The sequence below is a fragment of the Lepidochelys kempii genome, chromosome 1 (assembly GCF_965140265.1).
Source record: "Lepidochelys kempii isolate rLepKem1 chromosome 1, rLepKem1.hap2, whole genome shotgun sequence".
Taxonomy (NCBI): Eukaryota; Metazoa; Chordata; order Testudines; family Cheloniidae; genus Lepidochelys; species Lepidochelys kempii.
In genome coordinates, this window is record NC_133256.1 from 140,457,255 (window position 1) to 140,471,164 (window position 13,910).

Here is a 13,910-nt window from a genome sequence, read left to right on the forward strand (position 1 = left end):
AGTCAGTAGGTACTCAGCACCTTTGAAAACAGGTGAGAAGACTATATTCCATGCAAATGCTGATGCATCTGAACATTAAGGCACTGGTGCAATGGGTTTAATGATAGGGAATGGGGAGAGAATGCACACTTGAATTGGTTTTTTCTCCTGTTGCGGCAAAAGTGTTTGAGTTTGTGTTTTCTGTTCTGATGTTGTGCCAGTTTTGTCCCACTACAAAGATTGGGTCCTGTATTGTATTGCTAATTGAAGTTTTGTTGGTGATGATGAAATTAAATTTTGTCCACCAAATTTTGTGTTTGATAAGCAAACTATAATTGTGCGGGCCAAGAGATTTATTCATTATAGGCCACGGTAGTTGTGAGGTAATTACATGTATTTTCTCTGCCAAGGCTGAAACTTTTAAATGCTTCATTCCAAATTTATTCCCTCTCCCCAATTTTATTTTAACTCTTTCTGATAGAAACCCTTGAACCTGAACTTGAATTTACCGGCATGGAATCCACTGACTTCAGTAGAATTCCACACAAATGCAGCGTCCATTCATGCGGGAACAAGACTTAACTTTGGTGATCTTTGACTTTAAAAAACAAAACAAAAACCTGCACAAATATCATTGTATAGTAAAAATATAAAATATTTTGGGGGACCAATACAATTAATTTCATAGTAGTAGAAAACTTCAAATACTTCAAAGTTCCCATTTTGAATTTTTTATATGACTGTAAAATGAGGATGATTGATCCTAACTTCCTAGACAATCTGAATTTGTTTTTCAAAGAATGAACGATAATTGATAATTGAACTCAGTAACATTGTAAGTGGTCTGTAGTAGTCTTTTATCTGTGTTTGCCTTATACCAGATAACCTTATTGGAAGGAAGACTCAAGAATGTAATTTAGTTGTATAAGTTAGGAATGCTGGTTCTTTTAAATGTTTTTTATTGGGAAGAAAACTGTTCAAATAATCATGGTATATTTACTGTAGTTTTCCTTTCATTTTTCTTCTAGTGTAAAACTCTCTCTGGCGTCTGTGACCACATTATCTCTCTCTCATCTGATCCTCTGGTTTCGCAGTCTGCTCACCTTGAAGTGATTCAGCTAACAAACATAAAACCAAGTGAAGGGCTGGTAAGAAGTACGCAGTTAATCAAAACCGTTGTCCAAGATGAGAGAGTTAATTCTATAACTAAAATCTGTATTGGGGGGTAGAGACAAAGCCACTTCTTTTTTTAAAAATGTTTCTTTAGTTTGATTTTCACACAGCTGGGCTAATGTTATGGGTCTTTCACATGAATAACTGTTTATCAAAATGTAGTGAATAGAAAGAAATGGAAAATAATTCTCACCAGTTTACATCAAATTCTGAAATATTTTAGACTATTCTATGATCTTGAAATCGTGGGGTGAGGGGATTTAAATTAATAAATAAACGGTGGCCATGAAGTTTGGGTGAGATTATGCACAAAACTGTCAAATTCTGGAATTTGCATCATAACATCTCTCGCTGAGAAATAAAACACTTTTATAATTTATTCAAGGACTCTATAGCAATTCCCAGGAGAAAAGTAGATTCTTTAATTGTATTGCAAGAAATCTACATGATTAATCAGATGGCTGTAAAAGACCAATGTAGCAATCCCTTGAGCGTCGCTAACGAGTTGACCACTGCTGCTTGGATTACGCATGCAGATAGCAACCGTTGCATAAAAGAAACAACACTGATTACAACTGGAGAAATGACGTTTGACATCATGAATAACAGTGCTACCTACCTACCTTGGGGACACCAGATAATGTTCGGAATTCAATTAATCATTTTCTTGAAAAATTGCTTTTACACCCTTTTTTGCTGCCTACACACACCCATGGTCCATTTACTTGTGTAATATCTGTACTGCTGTGCTCCCATTCCATGGGTTATTTTTTGGGTTAGTGGTTTTTATTTTTTATTTAATTTTAATCTTATGCCCAGGTACCTAGAAATAATGATTTACTTGGTATGTCTCTCTTCAGACAAATAGCAATTAAAATTAAAGGAATTTTATTTTTAATGGGTAAATATTACCCCATCCTTTCGTTTATTTCATTGGCTTTCTTTTTATGTCAGAATCCATTTAAAATTGCCCTTCAGGTTTTCAGCTCTCCATGGACTCCACCCTACCAATCTGGCATCTTAGTCTCTTACTCTGCTGCCTGCTCACCCCTTTCTTTATCCCATTTTCACTGGGAAGGGACATCCTCACTGTTTCTGTCCCATCTTTCTGGAGCTCTCTCCGTGTTTGATGCAAGGCCTGTTCCATGGCTGCACTGGTTTTCTAGCACTCTTTCCTCAGATCCCTCCTTATGACCCTCTTTTCTCATAATTCTGACAAGAAGTGAATCAACCAATACAGTTTTCTTTAAAAGCAAAATTATTTTTGTGGTTCTATTTCCAGCTCTGCCATTACCATGGGCAAGTCACTTCCCCTCCTTGCACCTCTGTGTGTCCCCCAGCTTTCAGTCTATCACGTCTGTGTAGACTGTAAGCACTTCATAGCAAGGACTGTCTCTTAATATGCATTTGTACACCCAGCACAATGGGGCCATGATCTCAGATGGGACCTTTAGGCACTATGGTAATACCAGTAGTTGTAATTGTGTGTATTTTTAATGGTGGGGGAAAGAGTTAACCGTGCTTTGTACGAGCTTTAGCTGTGCATTATTTTGTTACTGTGTCTTCTTTCTTCCCCTTCCTCCCTTTGTCCCCATGCCACTGTTTTGTTGCCAGTTCTTCTTTGAGTGATTGTTCATGTCCATTCCAAGCAGGTGTGCGTGTGCCGCATGCACACCAGGCAGAAGATTTTTCCCCTAACAATGTCTGTAGGGTCAGCCTGGGTGCCCCCTGGGGTGGCGCCTTCATGGTGCCCAATATCGGTGCCCAATAGCCCCCCACCCCCTCAGTTCCTTCTTACCGTCTGTGACAGCTGGCTGGAACTTTGCTTGCTCTTGCAGCAAGCGCCTTAGCAGTGTCTTTGTTCTTAGTGTAAATAGTTTTTCTCTATAGTTGAAATTATCACATAGTTAGTAGTGTTTGGTAGATAGTTAGTTTCCCCTCCGGGGGTATGCCTGTGTCTCCGGGGTTTAAATTCTGTGAGTCCTGTGGCAAGTTTATGCCCAAGAGTGATCCTCACTTGTCCTGCCTGCGGTGCCTTGGTGAGACTCACCAAAGGACACGTGCTGCGTTTGCAAGGGTTTCCACCTAAGAACCCTTAAGGACAGAGAGCAGAGACTGAAACTCCTGCTCATGGAGGTGGCTCTGAGACTGCAATCCGACTCAGGACCCAACGACCCGGCACCGAGCACGTCCTCTTTGGCCGCAGCGCTCCGGCACCAACGGCACATGAAACGGGCCAGACTAAGGACCCTAAAGCCCACAGGCACCACCACTATTCGGGACATAGGGCATCGGCTTCAGTTCAGCACCGTTCTCCATCTCTGGTGCAGGTAAAGAAGAAGAGGCCGGCGAGGGACCGATCACCCCCCCCGAAGCCTAAGGGGCCAGTGCACCGTTCGCGAGTGGCTCGGCACAGACTGCGTCCACCTTGCTTCCACCCAGGGTCTCGTCGAGTCCTGCCCCAGCCAGGGTCCAGTCAAGTCCGAACCCTCCTCGGTCCCCGGACCATCTGGTGGACATGCTGCCTCGAACGCCTCTGGTGTCGATGGTGGTTGTAAGGGACCTGATGCGCCTCCCGGTGCTGTCCTCCCCCCAAAGGAGGGACAAGTCTCTGGCAACCACACGGCACCTGTTTCACTCCAGGGGCAAGCCAACCATGATGGCTCGTCGGTCCCCATCTTCGGCACTGCCCGCACAGACGCAGGAAGCGCGCCGTTCACCGGAGTTGAGTCGTCGTTTGTTGCTGACCCAGGGGACTGCTCCTCCGCGGTCTTCTTATTTGGAGACTTCGGAGTCAGAGGTAGACTCGGCTCAATCAAGCAAATCGTGCAGCAAAAGATGCCAGTCCCGGCGCAGTCACCAACCATACCCGGCACCGTGGCAACAACAGTGGCAACCACCTGCTAAATGGCCCTTCCGGGCACCCTGGGTGTACCATCAGAGCCAGGGTCCGCACTCCAAAACGGGGTCGGTGTCCTCGGCGTCGTTTGTGCCACAGTCAGTGCTGGCACCGCCGATGGCAGCGCCGCCCTCGACCGCAGTGGCCCCGCTGACTCACATGGTTTCGGCACCGATGCCTCAGCCAGCCCCAGCACTGGCTCCCCGACTGACGGCACTGGTGGAAGCCTCAGCTCCGTCCCTACCGACCTCAATGGTCTTGGCCTCACCGGTTTTACCTGCCCCGGCACCAGCTGTGATGCAGGGTTCTTCATCGGTGCCGGTTCCACAGACCAAGTACCACATGCCGAGGGACCCTCGGGGGGGTTGAAGGCAGTGAACTGGGTCCACCTACGGTTCTCTCTTCCTCGTCTTCACCCGATGAAGTGGTCGCGGGGACTTTGACGGCCCCAGCTTTGGAGGACAACCGGCTTCTTCAAGAGCTTTTGAAGCATACCGCCCAAAGCCTGGAGATTCAGGCAGAGGAGGTAGAAGAGGACTTAGACCCTGTCATAGACATCCTGGCTCCTTCCGGCTCATCCAGGGTTGCATTGCCATTTATCAAGGCAATAACTGAAAGGTCTAAGAACTTGTGGCAAACCCCTGCTTCTCTGGCACCTACGGCCAAGAAATCTGAGTGCCGCTACTTCGTTCCCTCTAAAGGGTATGAACACCTTTATACCCACGCTCCTCTGGACTCTTTGGTGGTCAAGGCGGCCAATCAGAGAGAACGTCAGGGGTTTCAAGGCTCCATGCCTAAAAACGGGGATGCCAAGAAACTGGACCTGTTTGGCCGGAAGGTCTACTCCACAGCAGGTCTACAGCTTTGTATAGCCAAACCAACAGGCCATAGTAAGCCGCTACAGACATAACACCTGGTCGTCCATGGCAAAATTTACAGAGCTTCTGCCCCAGGAAGCTTGGGAGGAGTTCTCTGTGCTCGTGGAGGAGGAGAAGTTAGTCTCCTGAGCATCTTTACAAGTGGCCCTGGATGCGGTGGATGCGGCCTCTCGCACTTTGGCCACAGAGAGGGTTATGAGGAGGGGCGCCTGGCTACAGGTCTCTGGTCTTCCCCTCGAGGTCCAACAGACCATTCAAGACCTTCCCTTCGAAGGTGTAGCTCTCTTCTCCAAGAAGACAGATAAGAGACTTCACAGCTTGAAGGACTTGAGGGGTACCCTTCGTTCGCTGGGGCTTCACACACCTGCTACCCAGTGCAGACAATTTAGGCCTCAACCTGCTCCTCGTCCTTATCAACCCCAGAACCGCCAAGACGCTCTGCGTAGGTGGAACAGGAGCACTTGGAGGAGGCAACGTCCTCCCTCTGGGCAAAACTCGGGCCAGCCTAGGGCCCCACAGGGCTCTAAACCACCCTTTTGAGGGTACGGTTGAGGACGGCTTGCCAGTTTGACCTTTGGATCCTTCCCATCTTACTTTCTCATCCCGTCTATCCCCTTTCTACCATGCCTGGTCTCAAATTACTTTGGACCGTTGGGTGCTCCGCACGGTAGAGAGGGGATATTCTATCCAATTCTGTACCTTCCCGCCCCCCCGAACCCGCTTCCCTGTCCCTCTTCAGGGACCCCTCTCACGAGCAACTTCTGTGTCAAGAGGTGCAGTCCCTCCTTTCAGTACGGGCAGTGGAGGAGGTTCCTCAGGAACTAAGGAGCAAGGGTTTTTACTCCCAGTACTTCCTAATACTGAAGGCCAAGGGGGGCCTCAGACCCATACTGGATCTGCGACAACTCAACAAGTACGTAAAGAAACTCAAGTTTCGCATGGTCTCGCTAACCTCCATTATCCCCTCACTGGATCCAGGAGACTGGTATGCTGCCCTCGACTTGAAGGACGCGTATTTTCATATCACAATAGTCCCACATCACAGACGCTACCTCAGATTCGTGGTGAACACAGGCCACTACCAGTTTGTGTCCTCCCATTTGGACTGTCGACTGCCCCTGGAGTATTCACAAAATGCCTGGCAGTCATTGCGGCATTCCTGCGCAAGCACCAGATGCAGGTTTTTCCATACCTCGACAACTGGCTGATCCAGGGTTGCTCGAGGGCCCAGGTGGAGGCTCAGGTCAAGTTTATAAGAAGGACCTTCCTCGACTTAGGTCTCCTCCTGAACGAGGAGAAATCCACTCTGTTCCCGGTACAGAGAATAGAGTTCATAGGCGCGGTCCTGGACTCTACTCAAGCCAGAGGCCAGGTTTCACTCATTTCGGGACATCATACAAGGCCTCAGGCAGTTCCCCACGACGTCAGCAAGAAACTGTTTAAAGCTGCTGGGACACATGGCCTCATGCACTTATGTGGTGCAGCATGCCAGGCTCAGGCTGCACCCTCTCCAGTCTTGGCTGGTGTCAGTGTACCGACCAGCCCGAGATGTGTTGGACAGGGTCGTAACCCTGCCCCACCTGGTACTGGACTCCCTCCTATGGTGGCTCAACTCTCGAATGGTTTGCGCAGGGGTGCCTTTTGCCAGCCCTCAGCCCTCGCTTACCTTGGTGTCAGACGTCTCGGATCTGGGCTGGGGGGCTCACCTAGGAGACCTCAAAACCCAAGGCTTCTGGTCTCTGGTGGACCTCGCTCTTCACATCAATGTCAAAGAGCTGAGGGCAGTGCATCTGGCCTGCTACGCTTTCAAAATGCACATAACGAGCAGATGTGTTTCGATCCTCACGGACAACACCTTGGTGATGTTTTATATCAACAAACAGGGAGGTGCACGCTCCTCTCCCCTGTGCCGAGAAGCCCTTGCACTGTGGGATTTCTGCATAGAGCGCTTGATCCACCTGCAGGCCTCATACCTCCCAGGGGTGCGACAGCCTCAGCCAGACCTTCAATGGCCACAAGTGGTCCCTTCGGCCAGACATGGTGAGCTCAGTCTTCCAGTTCTGGGCCTCTCCCCATATAGACCTGTTTGCCACTCCAGACAAGAAATGTCAGACATTCTGTTCTTTTGGGAACCACGGTGCGGGGTCCATGGGGGACAATTTCCTCCTCTCCTGGGAGGGCTGCCTGCTGTACACTTTCCCACCCATCCCCCTAGTCCACAGGGTGCTTCTCAAGATCTGCAGGGACCGGGCTCAAGTCATACTAATAGCACCGGTGTGGCTGCATCAGCACTGGTTCACCTTGCTCCTGAAAATGTCCATAGCGGCCCCTCTCACCTTACCACTGGTTCCCGACCTGATCACACAGGACCAGGGCTGACTCCAGCACCCAAATCTGGAGTCGCTCCACCTTACGGCCTGGATGCTCCATGGCTATGTGCCACAGAGTTCTCTTGTTCGGACCAGGTCAGACAAGTCCTCCTGGGTAGTAGAAAGCCCTCCACCAGGGCTACTTACCTGGCCAAATGGAAAGGTTCTCCATCTGGGCAGAGCAACGTAGTCAGCCACCGCTCCTCACCCCCATACCATTTATACTGGACTACCTCCTTCACCTAAAGCACCAGAACTTGTCCCGGTCATCAATAAGGGTCCACTTGGTCGCTATCTCCGCCTTCCACCCGGGTTCAGACGGTCTCTCGGTCTTTGCAAACCCTGTGGTCAGTCGTTTTCTCAAGGGTTTGGACAGGCTCTTCTCACACATGTGTCAGCCTGTCCCTGCCTGGGACCTCTCTTTAGTCCTCTCCAGGCTTACAGGCCTGCCATTTGAACCTCTGGCCACCTGCTCCCTACTATATCTCTCATTCAAGGTTGCATTCCTCGTGGCAATTACCTCAGCCTGACGGGTCTCGGAGCTCAGGGCCCTCACGTCTAAGCCCCCTTACACAGTTTTTCATAAGGATAAGGTTCAGCTTAGGCCTCATCCGGCTTTTCTCCCAAAGGTTGTCTCCCATTTTTACGTGACCCAGGACATCTTTTTTTTTTATCCCAAGTGTTTTATCCTAAGCCACACTTCTCCGACAGGGAGCGCAGGCTGCACTCACTGGACGTGCGTAGGGCCTTAGCCTTCTACATAGAGAGAACTAAGTTGTTCTGGAAGTCTGTCCAACTCTTCGTAGCCGTGGCAGACAGAATGAAGGGCCTTCTGGTGTCATCTCAATGTATATCATCATGGATAATGTCCTGCATTAGGTCCTGCTATAGCCTGGCAAAGGAGCCCGCTATTACAATTACACAACAGTCCAGGGACGATGCGGCTTTCAGGAGAGCCGTGCTATTTTCTGTGGATAACTCCGACCCCACCTCCTGAGCTCTAGCTTGTGAATCACCTGCTTGGCATGGACATGAACAATCACTCAAAGAAGAAAAAATGGTTACTCACTTTCTCATAACTGTTGTTCTTCGAGATGTGTTGTTCATGTCCGTTCCGATACCCACCCTCCTACCTCTCTGTCGGAATGGTCAGCAAGAAGGAACTGAGGGGGTGGGGGGTCAGCGGGGCCTGATATTGGGCGCCATGAAGGCACCACCCCAGGGGGCACCCAGGCTGATCCTACGGACATTGCTAGGGGAAAAATCTTCCGGCTGGCATGCACGTGCACACCTGCTTAGAATGGACGTCATCTAGTTTGTAAGCTCTTTGGAGCAGGGACCAGATGTTTGTTTATTTGTAGTATGAGGTGCCTATCAAACTTCTGGGTTGTATAAAATGGTAATCCTCATAACTGGTTATCTTTGTTAAACCATTTTCTGATGTTTTGTATGAAGGGTGCATCATTTTGTGGAATTTTTAAGATTTATCCAACATGTTCTGATTTATTGTCATTAGCCTGACCTGGTTCCCAAGTTGTCAGTTCTACAAGTTATGAAAGGTTTTGTAGTTGATAGTGGATGGCACCTTGAGGGCCTTTCACCACTTAAGTGCATAAGGAACTTGTGATGACTTCTTGACCTAACAATACCTTTTTTCCAGGATTCATATCATAATGGAATTGGGAAGATAGAGTTATGACTGACCTACTTTCAGTGGTTTGGACACATACTGGAGTTTTCTACTGGCAAAGTTGTTAACAATATTAATGTTGTTAACATAAGAGAAATGGAAGGGCTGTCTGCAAACAGGGCAGTAAATAGGCAAGAGTGGCTCATACCTTTGAAGATGGTACTGTCTGCCAACCAGGATAAGTGAAACATCTAAAATAGCTGGAGAGGAGAGTCTCTCTAAGAAGTTAAAGTAGGATGGGAAGAGGAGGGAGGGAAATAAAAATAGAAAGCAGAGTGAAACTTATCTGAATTTCTGTTGTAAATTGTTCTTGGGATCTGGGGAGTGGGAAAGGTGTGTATGGATGGATGAGTGGTTACTGTGCATGGTGTTGGAAGAGACAAACTTTAATTGAAATTAAAAAAAATTAATCTTTACATCTGGTATATGAGTACTAAAATATCACTTTTAATTAAATACCTCTGAAATTGTACATGAAAAATATTACTGAAATTTAAATATCACTCATACATAAATGTGAAGTATCAAATTACCGTACATGTGCTCTTTTCACAATTAAATATTTCCTGAGTTTTACAGTAATGTATATTGTAGTTAACATGTGGAAAGACAGACAAAATAAGCATAGCAAGTAGGAAAATATTGTGACTATTGTCATGATGTATGGGGAATTCTTTTTGGATGGAGCTTGAGTAGAGTGCTATGTTGTTGTTGTTGGGTTTTTTTCCGCTCCCCAGTCTGGTGCCTGATTTTGGCTCTGTGGTTGTTTGCATATATGTAGTACCTCATGAGTATTGCAGGAAGAAGGGATACAGCCTGCAGCATCGAGAAAAGTGAAGATGAAAAGGAAATTGTAAAATGCAGATCTCTCCTAAAAAGCCTTAATATCAGTTAAATATTGGTCAGCTTTGCAGAAATTTGTAGAGATACCCCATTTGAGAAAATACTTGAAAGTTGATTCTTCTGTATCATTGGACAGAATGTAACTTGGTGTTTCTTTCTGCTGTTTATGTTTCAGAGAAAAGAAATTGACTAGTTTAACTGGTAATCCTTTACCCTAAGGAAATGGAATCTGAAATATTTCAACTGATTTATATGTAAGCGGGGGAATAGGCTAGCGAAAGGATCTGAGTCCTCGCTCCCACTTCCTTTAGCCAGAGGCCTCCCTGCCCTTGAGGACTCCCCTTCCACTCTCCTGTCTGGCAAAGTCCTCGTAACCCCAACAAGGCTGGGCCCAGGATTCCTGGGGGGCTTGACCCCCAACTCTGCTGTGGTCACCTAGGACAGGCTAGGGTGTCCCCACTCTGGGGTACTCTCTCTGCACTGGGCACTTCTCTGACCCACTGACCATTACATACAATTTAAAGCAAATGCAAGTTATTTAATTAACAATTAATTTTAAAAAGAATAACGAAAAATGGGAAAGGTTAAAGGAAACATATCAACCCGCTTTGTGGCAGGGAACATCACAAACAGTGTCTCTGGAATGTCAGGGCAGTTCACAATCTGTTCCTTGTAAGTCCCAGGCCTCCTTCTCAGGCCCTGGCTGTGCTGCAGGGATGCTGCCGGTTGGACGCTTGCTCTGGTGGTGGCCACGCACTCTCAGGCTCTAAGTGGTAGGACCCTTTTTCCCAGGGTCGCCCCCGCCCTGCCGGGGTTACGATCCAAGTCTTGGCTGAGGCGTCTCCCTGTGCTGGGCTCGCTGCCCAGGGTCCCCCTCGGTCTCCCCAGCTGCTCACCGCACCCAGCTCCAGACTGCTCCAGCTCCAGCTCCACTCTGTCTCTGCGCTGCTGCTGCCAAGAAGGCCAATGGCATTTTGGGATGTATAAGTAGGGGCATAGCGAGCAGATCGAGGGACGTGATCGTTCCCCTCTATTCGACATTGGTGAGGCCTCATCTGGAGTACTGTGTCCAGTTTTGGGCCCCACACTTCAAGAAGGATGTGGATAAATTGGAGAGAGTCCAGCGAAGGGCAACAAAAATGATTAGGGGACTGGAACACATGAGTTATGAGGAGAGGCTGAGGGAGCTGGGATTGTTTAGCCTGCGGAAGAGAAGAATGAGGGGGGATTTGATAGCTGCTTTCAACTACCTGAAAGGGGGTTGCAAAGAGGATGGCTCTAGACTGTTCTCAATGGTAGCAGATGACAGAACGAGGAGTAATGGTCTCAAGTTGCAGTGGGGGAGGTTTAGATTGGATATTAGGAAAAACTTTTTCACTAAGAGGGTGGTGAAACACTGGAATGCGTTACCTAGGGAGGTGGTAGAATCTCCTTCCTTAGAGGTTTTTAAGATCAGGCTTGACAAAGCCCTGGCTGGGATGATTTAACTGGGAATTGGTCCTGCTTTGAGCAGGGGGTTGGACTAGATGACCTTCTGGGGTCCCTTCCAACCCTAATATTCTATGATTCAATGATTCTATGATTCTAAAACAGATAATCTTGTTACAGCTGTGAATGTTTTTCCAACCCTTAGCAAGGTTTTCTGACACACTTCTATAGCTTTTTAACTTTTAAAAATGATAATATGGAATTTCAAAGCAGGATTGTGGCATTATGAAATTTAATTTATTGATTTCCAGGTTTTCTAGTTCAGTTTTTCATTTTAGTGCTGTCCTTTACACTTCAAATACTGTTATCAGACAGTTTCATTCAAGACCTAGTTATTCATATGGGTTATATTTTTTTATGGATTAGGGAATATAGAGGTTAGTATTTCAAAACATTTTACAGACTGTGTGTTTCTCTGATTGCTGGAACAAACTTCAGATTAGTCTGTTACAGACAGAAGGTCCCTGTTCACATGGCAAATAAATGGAATGAAGCTGAGTGTAGCAGTGTGAGAGCAGTATACCACTGGTGGCCTTGCTAGCTGAAAGTCCAGGTATGTTAATGTTCCTCTGAGTCATATAACTTGAAATAATGAGGAAGGTGGGACTTTGAGATGAGGATGGATGAAGCTATATGACATTTATGAGGCTCTTAATGGTCCTTGTTAGCTTCACTGAACTCTAGAGTTGAACTGGAGAGGTGTGTTGCTTTAGTTTTGAAGGGTGCTGACTAGACCACTTTCAGAGCACATGTAATGTTTACTAAAGAAGCCTGTGACCTTTTCTTTGTGTTGGGCGGGGGGAGCTTCATTTTTGACCATCTCAGTAGAAGAATTCAAATTGAGTTAAATATGAGGTAAAATAAACTTAGCATCTTGCTGTTGCCATTCAGTCCAGTATCAGAGACAGCTAATTCACAAAATGCAATACATAACAAAGCACTGCCTAAAGTACATCTAACTTTATTTGTGCCTCCTTTTAAAAAAGAGAGTCTGGGAGAAGTTTTTATCTTTAACTGAATAATATTTAGCCCCAAGATAAAATTTGTTAATTGGTTTTAAATCAGACAATCTGCTAGTAACTGATCTGGGTACTCTCCGATGTTATTAAATATGCAGCATCCATTAAGAAGGCTAGTCCTTAAATTAAGTGCACACGAGTTCCTTGTTCTTATGGTGCTTGCACTCAAAGGTTATTTCAGACATATTAACTGGATTACCACTTAATTTGTTTGGCATGACTTATTCTTATAAATTCTCCAGAACTTTAGAGTTGCCTTTGAATACTAGAGCATTATCCCTGCCAACTTTAGTGCTGTTGAACAGCACACATGAAGCACCATGTTCAGTGAGGGTGCTATTACAATATCGTTAGGGGAAAAACAACCCTGTAAACTTCTGTAGTTTCCTCATTTTTAAGAGACTACAAATCATACATATCCCCTCAAAGCCATGTATCCTCACTACCTTTTAGGGTAAAAGGGGGTTCTTCTGTTCATTTAAAAAATGCTTTGGAAATATAGACCAATCTTGGCTCTCACACAGTTGTGATGTTATATAATCAAGGGAACAGCTTCCTCTCCCCCTCTGTCCCCACATGCCCTGAGTGGTATGCAAATCCAACACTGGATCTCAGCATTTCAAGGAAAATTTTCCACAACCCCACCTCTTTCCTATTCTTGAATTAAAAGTCACCATTTTCATTTCTGGAAAGGAATAGATTGCAGGGGGCCTGTAATCCTTTGCCAAAGCATAGTTGTAAACCCTTAGCATCTTCAGAGTAATGCTAAATTAAAGCTAAAATACAGAAGTAAACACTGAGTCTCTATCCATTTACTTTCTGACTGAACATCTAATAATTCTCATCATTGTTTACTTCCTTTCAGTACTTTGCAATTTATGTATGTACCTATCTTGAACTGAGTTCACTTCATAGATCTAATTTATGTTGGAGATCTACATTAAGATTATTTTGTTCTTGATTATGCTTGATTTTTTTCTTTGACTAAGGTTATGTGCATTGTTTCAGTGACACATCAGCACTAGTTTTTACCTTATTTTCAAGATCAGTATGTTGTGTGTATAGTAAATATAACTTCATTGAAAGCAAATCTGACTGAAAACTTTTTTGTTTAGCTCTTCTGGTCGTTCAAGAGATGACATAGTAATGGAAACGTCTATATTTCACTGTTATAGTTGAATGCAATAGCTCATTTTTCTTGCACGTTAAAGGTGAGGGTTTTTTTAAATCTCTCAGTGTTGGCTTAATTCTGCTCTCACTAATGTCAGTTGGAGTTTTACTACCCTAACAATTCTGAAAACATTGATTTGTGCTGAACTCCTGCACAAATGAGATTGGATGGTCCAGTGGTTAGGATGCTAACTCAGGACTCGGAGATCTAGTTTCAGTTCCTTGCTCTGTCACAGGCTTGCTCTGTGACCCTTGGCCAAGTCACTTAGCCCTGGTCTACACTCAGAATTTAGATCAACATGCTTCCATCAAGCTAGCTACCATGGCCTGGGGAGGTGGATTAGCTATAGTAACAGAAAAACACCTTCCGCCGCTGTAGGAAACATCTAATCCATGGTGCTA

At 46.0% G+C, this 13,910-nt stretch overlaps 1 protein-coding gene across 12 annotated transcripts in view; it reads left to right on the forward strand.

The window, feature by feature from the left end:
• CNKSR2 (connector enhancer of kinase suppressor of Ras 2) overlaps window positions 1-13,910 on the forward strand; it is a 369,205-nt gene that overhangs the window by 162,899 nt on the left and 192,396 nt on the right. For 11 of the 12 annotated variants that reach the window (XR_012160437.1, XR_012160435.1, XR_012160434.1 and 8 more), the window contains one exon: window positions 1,008-1,127. Coding sequence is in view for 9 of the 12 variants with exons in the window: in XM_073357190.1 (XP_073213291.1) it covers window positions 1,008-1,127 (120 nt within the window). In the remaining 3 variants the exon portion in view is untranslated. Of the gene's footprint in view, window positions 1-488; window positions 567-1,007; window positions 1,128-13,910 lie in introns of those variants that run through there. The other variant, XM_073357278.1, reaches the window with a different exon arrangement.